Consider the following 14101-nt stretch of genomic DNA (forward strand, 5'->3'; position numbering starts at 1 on the left):
TTTCATTGAGACATTCAGAGTTTAAAACACCATTCTAAAATCCATTCGTTCATTGAGTATCTATTGGTCAGTCTTGTGAGGCCAGACATGGGGTCTTCAGAGAGAGGCAAACTCAGACAACCAGTCAACTCTGCAATATTAGAATAAGTCTCATAATAAAGGTTTGTCAAAACTTCTATAATTAATTAATGTGCCTTTTCTCAATTTAAAATTCTAATTTCAAGCCCTGATTCATACCTAATAAGTTCTAGAGTAATTGTCAGCATGAGATGTGTGATCCCTGCCCTTACGCTAGGATTTAAAACCCAAGGCTAACATACAACTTAATACTGAAATGTCTTAATAAAACATCATCAGTATTACATTTGGGACTGTTTCAAGAGGTAAAGAAAAAAACATAAAATGCTCAATGTTTACAGAGTCGTCTTGCTTTCCATATATATGTTACATGTGAAGTCTCTTTGATTTTGAAAACTGAATGTAAATTCAGTGCCCACTTAAACAGTATTGGTTTTATTCTCTTCTTGCTGCACCTTGATTGATGTCACACTAGAAAAGAGCATCTCTTTGCCTAACTACTGTAAAAACAGTTTTCCATGTCACCTAAGGTTCGAATATGTTTTTGAAGTAGAAATGGACTTGTCCCCATTACGAACTATTCTTAACTTATGAAAAATGTAATCATTACAATACATTATTATATTTAAGTGTAAAAGCTCTGAATTGCAATCTTTGTCATTGAGTGGCATATTTTAAATGAAGAGTAATATCCCAGTTCTCTTAAGAAAGCTTAATGCTGAAAAACAATTTTATCTAACTGTGAACAATGAGAAAAAGCATTATAAAATACATTTTGAGTATGCTATGAAGAATATGAACATAATACAGAATTAAATTTAGCACAATTAAGAGTAGATTTTGAAGATATTTTCTTGAATGCTTTAATGCAGTTATCATCATTTCAGTCTGCAGTTTTAATGAAAAGAAGCTATATGCACTGACTTTTTTGACAGGTATTATTAAATAAGTATGCATTATCCAGCAGCCTATTTGGTTACACAAATGTTGAGGAGCACCTAAAAGTAAACACAAATAGTGGCTTTAATGATATTTCTGTGCTGAAATGTACTTTGATGGTGAGTGTTGTAACGTGCTAAATTCTGAGGTTTGAGTACAACAGAAACCATACTGTATTGAGACATTCCACCTACAGTTTGTGGTCATGAAAGTCTGATTAAAAGTGGTTTTAGATATATGAAAGTATTTTGGGTCAGTGCCTTCTGCACTGAACGCCTCTGTAACCTATTTCACTAAACAAATACCAATGTGCAGGTATGTCTGCATAACTAAACATCTAGAGAATTATTAAAAGACATTTTGTATAAATCTAATTAATAGTAATGATTTTTATCCATTCCAAAAGATAGTCTTAATTTAGCTCATCCCTAATCATGACTCATCTGAATGAACCAGAATAAAAAAAGCTTCTAAAGTAGTATGATAATCAGATATGAAAACACTAGCTGTATTTTATTTGAAGTACTTTTTAGTAAGCCAATCGATAAACATAAAATAGAAGGTGAGACATTGGCAGATATTACAAAGAAAAATTATCCAAGTTGAAGCATAAATAACGTATATTAGTAGATTTTGACTAGCTGATGTCAGCTGGTAAATACCTAAATGCTGTATTTTCCAAAGAATGATCAGTGGAGATTCCATAGTTCAGTTTTATCTTTCTATCAGGAAGACTGTAGTAAGATCTTCAAATAACCTTGATCAGTAGACTCTGAGCCACTAAGACAGGTATATTTGTAAGTTCATTTCCTATAAGTCAACCAAGAAAGGGATAAAAACAGATTTATTGAGCTTCTACTTTAAATGCAAAGCTTACTGAACTGAATATTGTACATATGTTGTATTATATAATCCTCTCAGCAACCCCAAGAGTAGGCGCTATCACCATTTTATAAATGAAAAGTCAAACTCGGAGAAAAATCAAATTTGAAGAAGTTAATTTCTCATGACTAGTAAATAGCAGATCTGCCTTAAAATCTAGGATCCCTTGAATCCATACCCCATGTTCTTCTCTTTCTGTCATGCTGCCTTCCATGCAGATGTGATATCAGAATATAATCATTATTAAAGTATAGGTTTATCTTTTTAAAGTTCCATTTATGAGTTGCTTAATGAAAATTTGGTGGGGAAAGCTATCACAGTATTTTTTTTTCAAACTTTTTTAAAGATTTTTGGGTTTTTTTTTATTTTTTGATGTGGACTATTTTTAAAGTCTTTACTGAATGTGTTACAGTATTGCTTCTGTCTTATGTTTGGGTTTTTTGGCCCCGTGACATGTGGGATCTTACCTCCCTGACCGGGGATCAAACCCACACCCCCCGCATTGAATGGCAAAGTCTTAATGACTGGGCAGCCAGCCAGGGAAGTCTCCACAGTTTTATGTAACATATATCACTTTGATATTTCTAAAAAACAGCAAAATAGTTTTTCCTTTTTAGACAATTGCCCACATGTCTGCTGTCGGCACTGGGGTACAGTAGTGGACAAAATAAAAATGGTACATGCTCTTGTGGAATGTGCAGCGTAGTGGAAGACAGACATTAAGCCAGTTATCACCCGGAAAGTCATGCAAGTTATAAAAGGTCAGAACTATAACAAAAAATAAAAGGTGATAGGTAAAACAAGTATTAACAAAAGGGGGAGCGGGGAGTGAGGAGACCAGGAAGTCAGACTTTCTGTCTGCTAGTCCACACTTCCTGTCAACACATTTATTTAGGAGTGTGGGATAGGGGGTGTTCACAGTCAACTCGGTGGTCTGTAGTTTGGGTGGCTGAGTTTACAATGAGATCGGGGACCCAGGAAGGGGAGCAGATTTGAGGTTGAAGATGAAATTTGGGCTTTGGGAGTACGACATTCCTAAGACTTGTAGATAGACACAGGAGTGGAGGACATCCATTGGGTTTCTGGAGACAGATAAGGAGTAGGACTCTAGATTTAGGAATTACAAGCAAGTAGGTAAAGATGGGAGAAGGCAATGGCATCCCACTCCAGTACTCTTGCCTGGAAAATCCCATAGACAGAGGAGCCTGGTAGGCTGCAGTCCATGGGGTCGCTAAGAGTCGGGCACGACTGAGCGACCTCACTTTCACTTTTCACTTTCATGCACTGGAGAAGGAAATGGCAACCCACTCCAGTGTTCTTGTCTGGAGAATCCCAGGGACAGGGGAGCCTAGTGAGCTGCTGTCTATGGGGTCGCACAGAGTTGGACACAACTGAAGCGACTTAGCAGCAGCAGCAGGTAAAGATGAGGCTGTGAAATTGCTGCACTCAATATGCCAGCAAATTTGGAAAACTCAGCAGTGGCCACAGGACTGGAAAAGGTCGGTTTTCCTTCCAATCCCAAAGAAAGGCAATGCCAAAGAATGCTCAAACTACTGCACAATTGCACTCATCTCACATGCTAGTAAAATAATGCTCAAAATTCTCCAAGCCAGGCTTCAGCAATACGTGAACCGCGAACTTCCAGATGTTCAAGCTGGTTTTAGAAAAGGCAGAGGAACCAGAGATCAAATTGCCAACATCCACTGGATCATGGAAAAAGCAAGAGTGTTCCAGAAAAACATCTATTTCTGCTTTATTGACTATGCCAAAGCCTTTGACTGTGTGGATCACAATAAACTGTGGAAAATTCTGAAAGAGATGGGAATACCAGACCACCTGACCTGCCTCTTGAGAAACCTATATGCAGGTCAGGAAGCAACAGTTAGAACTGGACATGGAACAACAGACTGTTTCCAGATAGGAAAAGGAGTACGTCAAGGCTATATATTGTCACCCTGCTTATTTAACTTCTATGCAGAGTACATCATGAGAAACGCTGGACTGGAAGAAACACAAGCTGGAATCAAGATTGCCAGGAGAAATATCAATAACCTCAGATATGCAGATGACACCACCCTTATGGCAGAAAGTGAAGAGGAACTCAAAAGCCTCTTGATGAAAGTGAAAGAGGAGAGTGAAAAAGTTGGCTTAAAGCTCAATATTCAGAAAACGAAGATCATGGCATCTGGTCCCATCACTTCATGGGAAATAGATGGGGAAACAGTGGAAACAGTGCCAGACTTTATTTTGGGGGCTCCAGAATCACTGCAGATGGTGATTGCAGCCATGAAATTAAAAGACGCTTACTCCTTGGAAGGAAAGTTATGACCAATCTAGATAGCATATTCAAAAGCAGAGACATTACTTTGCCAACAAAGGTCTGTCTAGTCAAGGCTATGGTTTTTCCTGTGGTCATGTATGGATGTGAGAGTTGGACTGTGAAGAAAGCTGAGCGCCAAAGAATTGATGCTTTTGAACTGTGGTGTTGGAGAAGACTCTTGAGAGTCCCTTGGACTGCAAGGAGATCCAACCAGTCCATTCTAAAGGAGATCAGTCCTGGGTGTTCTTTGGAAGGACTGATGCTAAAGCTGAAACTCCAGTCCTTTGGCCACCTCATGCGAAGAGTTGACTCATTGGAAAAGACTCTGATGCTGGGAGGGATTGGGGGCAGGAGGAGAAGGGGACGACAGAGGATGAGATGGCTGGATGGCATCACTGACTCGATGGATGTGAGTCTGAGTGAACTCCGGGACTTGGTGATGGACAGGGAGGCCTGGCGTCCTGCAGTTCATGGGGTTGCAAAGAGTCAGACATGACTGAGCGACTGAACTGAACTGAACTAAGGTAGTAGATAAAACTGAACTGACCTCTGCAGGATAAGTTGGATTTGAAGATGAGGGGGGAAATTTTAAAGCCTCACCTTTGATAATAATAATTCAGTCAGTCAGAATTTCCCTTGGTAGATACTTCAGAGACCTTGTTTTGAAGAATGACAGCAAGTGCTCCTCAAAATAAATAAATAAGCAAAGAAGTAAACATTCTGTCAACAATAAGTTTGGAAAGCAGGTTGAAGTTTTTAAAAGTTGCTCAGCCCTTAAGATACCACTGTGCCTCATTTCCTACATGTATTGAGCCATTGAACTTTGGTCTTAAGGAGAATTTTATAGAAATACTGTTCTACAAAAACCTGCTGAGAAGCACTGGACCACAAAGTGTGCAGGCTTATGCTTAAGAAAGTTCATGGTTTTGGGTGGGCAAAGCGGAGTTTACTGAAGACTGAAACTGGGAACAGTGAAATGCACGTTTGTAGTTGGTAGCATTGGCAGGTAGAAGTGTTTCAAGCCAGAGGAGCTCTTGTAGCCGACTCATTAGGAAGAAGAGGCAGTGACAAGAGTGAGGTTTTGAAGATTAGGATGAAATGAGGGAATGGTTTCAGACAGGAAGATTGCCTAGGACAGGAAGCTGATAAAGACGGGAATGATAAAGACGCCTGGGAAATAAGACGAGGAAGCGTGAACCTGAGAAACATTTTGAGGAAAGGAATTATGGGGTTTGGTAATAGATTGGAGTAAAAGAAGGGAAGGGCAAAGATAACAATAGAATTTCTGGCTTGGGAGAGCAAGAAAGGGACACAGAAGAATGAAACCAAGACCCTAACAGTGTTATGGCTAAAGCTCTTCCCAACTCCCTGCTGGATTTCTAGAAAACAGAATATTACTCTGTCGGAAAGTACAGTAGGATCCCTTCAAGTGTTTTCAGTTAAATGGCATGAGACTAAACAATTTTGAGAAGTTTTAAACACAGATCTAAAATACTATGTCCATAATGTCATGTCCAGTCTTCGAGTAGCCAAAATACAAGCTCCAGATTTATAATTAAGAAGTATGCTAACATTGCTCAACAAAACAGCTCCCAGGTCACCATCATTATAACGCCTTACACAAAATCTGGCATTTACAGTTTCTGTATTCAGCAGCAAGTTGCTGCTGCTGCTAAGTCGCTTCAGTCGTGTCCAACTCTGTGCAACACCATAGACGGCAGCCTACCAGGCTCCCCCGTCCCTGGGATTCTCCAGGCAAGAATGCTGGAGTGGGTTACCATTTCCTTCTCCAATGCACGAAAGTGAAGAGTGAAAGTGAAGTCACTCAGTTGTGCCGGACTCTTTGCGACCCCATGGACTGCAGCCTACCAGGCTCCTCCATCCACGGGATTTTCCAGGCAAGAGTACTGGAGTGGGTTGCCATTGCCTTCTCTGCAGCAGCAAGCTAGAAATCACAATTCTAAGCAGAAATTGGTTTTAGATCTCTTTGCTTTCTTTCCAAATGCGTTCGTGCCAAGGGCTCTGATCACGACACACTTGGTGTTACAAAGGGAAAAAAGTACTGTTTTGTTTTTCAAGGCGCGCTTTTTCTCTCTGTTTTAAAAAACCCGCCTGCTTGCTTTCTTCCAGGTGACGTTTACAAAGAGGAAATTTGGGTTGATGAAGAAGGCATACGAGCTGAGCGTGCTGTGTGACTGTGAGATTGCGCTGATCATTTTCAACAGCACCAACAAGCTGTTCCAGTACGCCAGCACGGACATGGACAAGGTGCTGCTCAAGTACACCGAGTACAACGAGCCGCACGAGAGCCGGACGAACTCAGACATCGTGGAGGTGAGCGCGCATGCGTGCCTGATGAACCCCAAACTTAGGCAGAGCCGCTCGGTTCAGCCCTTCCCTCCTCTCTTCCCTGCCTCCACACAAGCACAACTTCCTTTTCCTAAAATGTTTATATGCCCGCAGGTGTCCCCAGAGTTATTGCCCCGGTTATTACTCCACCCTCTCTCTCTCTATCTCAAAATGCGAAGTGAGCGTGGCCTGGTAGTAGGGACTCCGTGAATCTGCTCCTTGCTAGGAATCAGGCATCTTGTCAAATTATTAATCTCATCCTTCTTGAGCCGTCCTTGTCCACCCCAGTGTCAGGCCACCAGAAATGGGACGTGTGGCTACGGGGACAGCTCACCCACATTTTAGGTGACTTCTCATGATCTCTTTGAAGTATATACTGAAGTATATAGTACTCATGGTTTCTTTTAAGTATATGCTTTGGCAGCATAGTCAAAGAAAAAAATTAAAGTGAGCTCACCGTAACTTTTCATTTGTTTTTCACTTTATGTCTCTTCTAATTCATTCGTCCTAATGTATTCTTGCTGAAAGAGTAAAGACAGTTATTCTCCCAGAAGTGTTTTTTCCCCCAAATCATATAATTTAATATAGCGCTATTGATACACGTGGAATCAGAAATCTGATGAAAATGAATTTCTAAATGTCACTTGGTGTTTTATCAAAGTTAGATTTAAAACATGGTTCCATTGTGCCAAAAATAAGTAAGCACCATGTTGAAACTCAAAAATATTTTTTATCTCTTACCATAAGTAATATTGCCATACAATTTTAAGTGTTTCCCACATGTATCCTATTTAAATGTTATTGCCTTATAGTACCCTTTGTAAGCAATGAATACTAAATCAAAAGGGAAGAGGTATAATGAAGTATGTATCCCCATTATTCGGAGATAAGATGTCCCCATCTATTTTATCCACCTGTCTTTCTCCTCATGGTTTCCTTGATTATGACTGCTTTTCCACAATTAAGAGAAAATAAATGTTTCAGAAGTATGTATTCAGAATCAGTCTACCAGAATACAAGTTATTCTTGCCATTGCTATAAGTGGTTCTATATTATGAAAAAATGTAGTTCTAATCCTGATCAAATTAATCTGCCTCTTACATCCATCTTCTCTTTACCTGTTATAATTGTCTAAGATTAATTCTCATTTCTTTACTTTTACTTGAAAGTTTTTAAATATTTTTTTGATTTTTTGCCTAATAAGACTAAACAAATAATTTCAGAGAAACAAAAGTAGATGATAAGTAGACCTAATATGTGTATTTTAAGATACTTTCAGATTTGCATTACTACACATTTAGTGTTTCACTGACCAATGATTTTAATTGTGGGCTTGCCTTGATCTTGAAATTTAAGATCATTTATAAAATTTACCTAGTATGTATTTCAGATAGCATTTTATTCATGCACAGATATAAATGTGAAAATACATAAATATTAACAGTTGTCAAACCTCATAAGTGTTTTCACATGTGAAAGTGCTTTCACAGGCATGCTTGTATACATTCACACACAGTAAACGTGAGTTCTGAAGACAGAACTCTATACTCAAAACTCCACTTCATTACCAAAATCATTACAATGAACATTGCAGAGCAACAACAAAAAATTGAATTGGAATTTGTCATCAAACTTGAACGGCTCCTGTCCTTCATATGGTGGGAAATGAGTTGAACTGTATTAATCTAGGTGAAAATTTGACTTTTTAGATTTGTTTTCTTAGGAGTTTAAAAATCTATAAAATTATCTTCTATGGGCTTTGCTCAGGAATATACTCTGTGGTTTAAAGGAGAGTTAAAACTTCACATACTCTAGAGATTTTCATATTCTGGGACAGATGGGGGTCTCACCCAGACTTCTTCATGGTCATAAGAAGAACACTGAGTTGAAAGTCAAAGGGCTTGCACTGGAGCCCGTGCCTTGCACAGTCTTCCTGGGTGACAGACTGGCTACTTCTCAGGTCTGAAGTTTTCTCTTCTCAAAAAAGAGGACAGTGAATTTGCAAGTTTTGTACAATGTAATTCTTTAAAAAGCAAAAATAGAGTAGCAATTCCATCATTATGTTGCCCTTAACATCAATAGATTAAAGTTCTGAATCTCTCAAAAAGACATTCTGAGGCTCCTAGATCAAAACTAGAGATGCTTTGATTCTCTGAAAATCACATATAAGTCTATCATGATTCGAGACTGGCCTGCTCTACTACCTTAATCACAACAGGCTTCACCATTTGGCTTTCCCACACTGCAGTAATAACTGAGATGATGGAGAAAGTTGGATCCCTAAGCTTGACAAAGTTTGTGCCAGAAAAATACAGAGAGTACTTTTCAAAGTGCATTTCACTGAAGTCAGTGTGCCTGAGATCCTTGGTGAAGAAGAAGGGATCTCGGTGGGAAGCTGTGTTTGTAATAAGTTTCCCAAAGTAATTCTTACACACACGAAGTTTGAAGACCTCTGCAAGACGAAGACATAAATTGTGTTGCAGGCTAAGAACCTGTGATGCATCAGGGACTTGAGAAATCTATTCTTAGAATAGATCTAACACAAAGTTGAAAGTTAGGATAGTTTACTACTCCTGGGTAAAATTTTAAATCCTATTTATTTTAAATTAATGGAATACACTTAACTGAGAAAGTTTAATGAGGAGCATAATATGTTTCATGAAGGGTCATTAGTTTTATATTTCCCATTTGGACCATTACCCCTCTCCCTTAACCCTCTGAAAACAGTTTACTCACAAGAAAAAAAAGATTGGTGAAGAGAGAGGAATAACACGATTCCCAGTATTCAGCCTGAAATACAAATTTCTGGGCCATACCAGAGTAGTGTTACAGGGTCATAGGAAATTGTGCAGCGCGTGGGTGTTGAAAGAGATTCCTTCTTTTAGCAAAAAAGCTCTTTGTAATTATCATGTCTTTGCTTGATAATTAGCACTACAGTTACAATGACACAAAGACTTACAAAGACTTAATAGACAGACTGGGATCTGGGTTTTTTTATTATTATATTATAATGCAGCTTGAATATCTGTTTAGATACAATATATAAATATGCCAGATTTTGTAAATGTGTTAAGTTTTTAATCCACTGGTTAGGGAAAAAAAACAATCATTGTATTAAAAATGCCTCCTTTGAAGAAAGCCCATCTTATTTAACTCTATGGTAAGTACACTAGGTATTTGCCCAAAATGGTAGCTTGTGAGGCTGTGGAAATTCAGTGGAGGCTCTGATGGTATTCAGAAACGGCTTCCTTCATCCTCATGTGCCTGTCTAGCGCACTCCGAGTTCTCTTGGCTGCCTTCCGACTCCCACAGTTGATGCTGGGGAAGGAGACGTGGGGCTGAGCACTTCAGGATGAACTGAAGATCTCAGGTCCCAGGGGACATGCTGTAAGCCTGTAGAGCCATTTCTTCACTCAACAAGGATTTAGCAGGCACCGGCTTACGTTCAGCACCGCTCAAGGACTTCTGAACCAGGAGACAGGCATTCGTGTTAAGGATATGAAACAGACAAAAATTAGCTTGGGAACAGTCAGAGGGCAAAGGAGCAATAATCTCATTAAAGTAATACAAACTGCTGAAAGGAAGGCTTCAGCTAAACAGTTCAACAAAACTTCAGACAGGTCGTTGATCACCAGATCATTCCAGGTGATCCTTGGAGAGACAGAAGTCCAGACAGGTTACCTCATATCCAGCGCATGTTTTCTAACCACAAAACCCACTTGGGAGCATCACTTAGCACCTGGCCAGGAGGGAACCTCTCACCCCTCAGTGACTCAGTAATTCTGTTTGAGCTGCTCATCTAGTCTGGGCTGGTGACTAAGTGACTCTGTGTGGCCATGGGATAAAACATAAGAACCCGTGCCGCTCTCTGGGAAATCAAAAAGATGGATGTAACCCCTGCAGAAAGAACCTCTGATTCACAGCTGTCTCAGGAGAAGATTACTGGCTTTTCTTTTTGAGGTGCAAGGATGAAAAGAAGAGAGTGTGTGTGGGTGAGAGAGGGAGCATGTGAGTGAGGTGGGCAAAAAGAAAGGGGAGAATGAGAGGTGATATTTACATGAAATTTTATTTTCTGTTACCTGATTCCTGTTTTTGGATTTAAAGACTGTTCTAGCAAAATGTCTCCTTGCACAGTAATAATTAAGGCCTGAATTGGGTCTGCAAAGGCCTTAAAATAGCTAATACGCTTTAGTATTCCTCAGTGCTCCTGGAGGTTATCAGTAAGTTAACTTCCTTTACATAGTTGGTAAAAATTAAGAACAATTTTTGTTGAAAAGCAAATTCAGCCAATAGTGGAACTGGACTTTACAAATTCTGTATTACAAAAGTCAGGAGTAGATATAAAATATCAAAATATGTCTGTTTTACATGAGTTTTCCTTATATAACCCAAATAGGTTTCAATTTTATGCTTATAAAAATATAGATACATGAAAATATATATGCTTTATATGTGTATGTTACACATACTTTTTCTAAAAGAAAAAGAACATTCACTTATATGTTTGATGATTTGCTTAATTTTCATTCTTTCATGCATTCACTGAACAAAGATTGGCTGAATTCCTGCCATGTGCTATGTGCCATGGAATGCATGGAGATACGAACGTAACCAAGGTCCCTCAAGGTCTCTTGGTCAAGATTGCTCACAAGGTCATGTGTGATCTAGCCTCTGTAATTCTCTTCTTCTCTAGCCTCACCTTTTGTTATTTCCCTCAGCCACCCCCTCACCCAGTTCCCATCCTATACTCAAGCCATCTAAAGATGCTTACATCCTTCAGCTTCTCCAAGCCCCTGTTTGTTTTGTCTTCAACATTCCTTACTCAGCCTTTGCTTGGCTTTTATTAATCCCTCATTCAAGTCAGGCCCCAGTTTATACTTTTGGAAATATCCTGGAGATGCTCTGTAACTTATGTTTATTGTCTTTCCTATATTATAATATAGGACTCTAATATGTTCTGTTTTCTCTATCATCAAAGCACTGTTGAAGCTATTATCCAATTTCTTGTTCCACACTAGATTTTTTAACTTCTGGAAGGCAGGGCCAGTGCACATTTTGTTTTCCATCACATCTCCAGGGCTTAATGTGAGGTTGAGAGAGTGTTAGGCCATCAGAATACATCTGTAGAAAAAATAAACAGGGGAACAGTTATAATAAGATATAGCCATGGGATTGTCATATAGCATAATGTTACTCGTTTAAAGTATAAAAATGTTTTTATAGCTCCAATGAAACAGTTCACTAAAATTTTATAAATTTCATCAAAGCACTATCAAAAACTACAGTGATCTAGGTTGTACCATCTAATACAGTAGCTACCGGCCACATGTGGCTAGTGACTGGCAGATGGGACAAGGGAAGATGGAGACTACATGGATATCCAAAAAGTTCGTGAGACAGCACTGGTCTAGACTGAAATCTGAAAAAGGAGGCATTTCAACTAATTGTGTTTTCAAATCAACACCAGGATTAATTCTTCAGTGTGAAATTAGAACAGTGCATTTCAGAGGTGAAGAACTGTGTAGCCTTGAGATTTTAGAATCCAAAGCATAAATGTTCACTTTGAGAGACACCAGTCTGGAATTACACACTCATTGTAAAACTGAAAGCACATTTTGCCCCCACACCAGTAACCACAGAGTCAATCAGTAAGCTTACCGTCTGGTTCGAAAGTTCTTTTGAGTTGTCCAGGCTGACAGGGAGCACTAGCCACGTGAACGAGGTAACGTGTGCTGTTTTTTTAAATGTGAAGCTTGTGAACGGAAGGATGGTAGGTCTTCCTTGTTACTATTTTAAACTTACTTGAAGCAGCAAAGGCTAGTATTTAACTTTATAATTAGTAATTAATTTCTTCAGAAAAGCAGTTTTTTCCCAGAAACTTAGAGAAGTAATATTCTTGAGCTACATTAAAAATTCTTCTTAGATTACTGTGAATTATAATTAAAATAGTTCTTATTGCGAGTAGCTCAGTAATTCTGCCTTGTCCTCTGTTAAACTAAATATATAATTGCTTTTAGATAGATAGTATTGAAAATTGAAGGATTAGTATATTCCATAAAGATTTAAACCTTCAGTGTTGAGGCTTCTAAGGAAAACAAGAAAAAAGTTATTTTGTTAAAAACAGTAAAAGAAAAGGTTTTGCATATTTCTCCTAAGTTGTAATGTTTGTTTTTGTTTATATATCTTTAAAAGACTTTTGTTTGTCTCTGTAAATCAAATTTATATTTGTTCCCCAAAGTCTAAAAGAAACAGGTCTAAAATATATTCATATTTCTCATCAATCCACAATGAATTTCTGTATGTCAAATTTGAAAATCCATTCCTTTTTAAAAATAATGCACTTGCTTAATTTGCATATAATTTATAAACATGAAAAGCTGCTTCACATGTCATTTATTAAGAAAATCACTGTTGAACAAATAAAGTGCATGTTAGATTACTCAAGTTATATGCACGAAGCAATAACACATTACCTCTCATCTCTCTCGTTACACAGCTCTAATGGCTTAGTACTAACAGAGTCAACAGAAAAGTATTTAATAATAGTAGGAGCAGAAAAGACAATAGGTTTCAAAATACAGCCCTTTTGTCAGTAGTGAAACTGCTTTATAATTATTAACCATCACCATTTTATCGTTATTATTTTACATGAATCATCTTGAATTGGAACAAACCAAAGGCCTCGTGGTTTTTTTCCTTCAATATCTGAAAGTGAAAGGGGAAACATATTTAGCCTGAATCATCATTATCAATATTTAATGACATTTACAGAGTTCACGACACCTACAACTTGGTGTTGGACTGCACATTTGAACCAAATGTTGCATTCTAGCCATTGACAGTCCTTAGGTAAAGGTAACATTATTTGGTTTTAAAACATATCAAATAAGATATCAAAGAGTGGAATATCCTTATTTCCTTAGGGTTGGTACTAAGTATATGGCTATGAAATACTCAAAAGTGAAGCTTTAGGAACAATTTCAGAGTCCTGCCTAGAGTCAGAATAAAAGATGATGAGTCTTTAATCAAAGGATGTTTATTATTTCAACTGCCTCACTGCATTTTTAAGAATTATTATAAACCTACTTCCTCTCTGTGAAGGACATGATGATGTTTTATTTATAACTTCAACTGCCAGCTCAATGTATGGCATATTGTAGACATTTAATAAATATTATATATATGTACATATATATGAGGCTTTCTGGGTGGCTCAGTGTTAAAGAATCTGCCTGTCAATACAGGAGATGCAGGAGACATGGGTTTAATCCCTAGGTCAGGAAGATCCCCTGGAGAAGGAAATGGCACATCGCTCCAGTATTTTTGTCTGGAAAATTCCATTGACAAAGGAGCCTGGTGGGCTACAGTCCATAGGGTCACAAAGAGTGGGCCACAACTGAGCGACTGAGCATGTATGCACAGATATATATATATATATATATATATGCATATATACAGATACATCTATACCTGTGTATATATACTTATGTATATATATAAAATATATATATATAAACAACTTACTGATGATCA

At 38.2% G+C, this 14101-nt stretch overlaps 1 protein-coding gene across 24 annotated transcripts in view; it reads left to right on the top strand.

The window, feature by feature from the left end:
* MEF2C (myocyte enhancer factor 2C) overlaps positions 1-14101 on the top strand; it is a 179169-nt gene that overhangs the window by 89875 nt on the left and 75193 nt on the right. For all 24 annotated transcript variants that reach the window (XM_027545642.1, XM_027545636.1, XM_027545652.1 and 21 more), the window contains one exon: positions 6350-6553. In XM_027545642.1, the coding sequence (XP_027401443.1) occupies positions 6350-6553 (204 nt within the window). The remainder of the gene's footprint in view (positions 1-6349; positions 6554-14101) is intronic.

This window comes from Bos indicus x Bos taurus, chromosome 7, assembly GCF_003369695.1.
Source record: "Bos indicus x Bos taurus breed Angus x Brahman F1 hybrid chromosome 7, Bos_hybrid_MaternalHap_v2.0, whole genome shotgun sequence".
In the NCBI taxonomy this organism is placed as follows: Eukaryota; Metazoa; Chordata; class Mammalia; order Artiodactyla; family Bovidae; genus Bos; species Bos indicus x Bos taurus.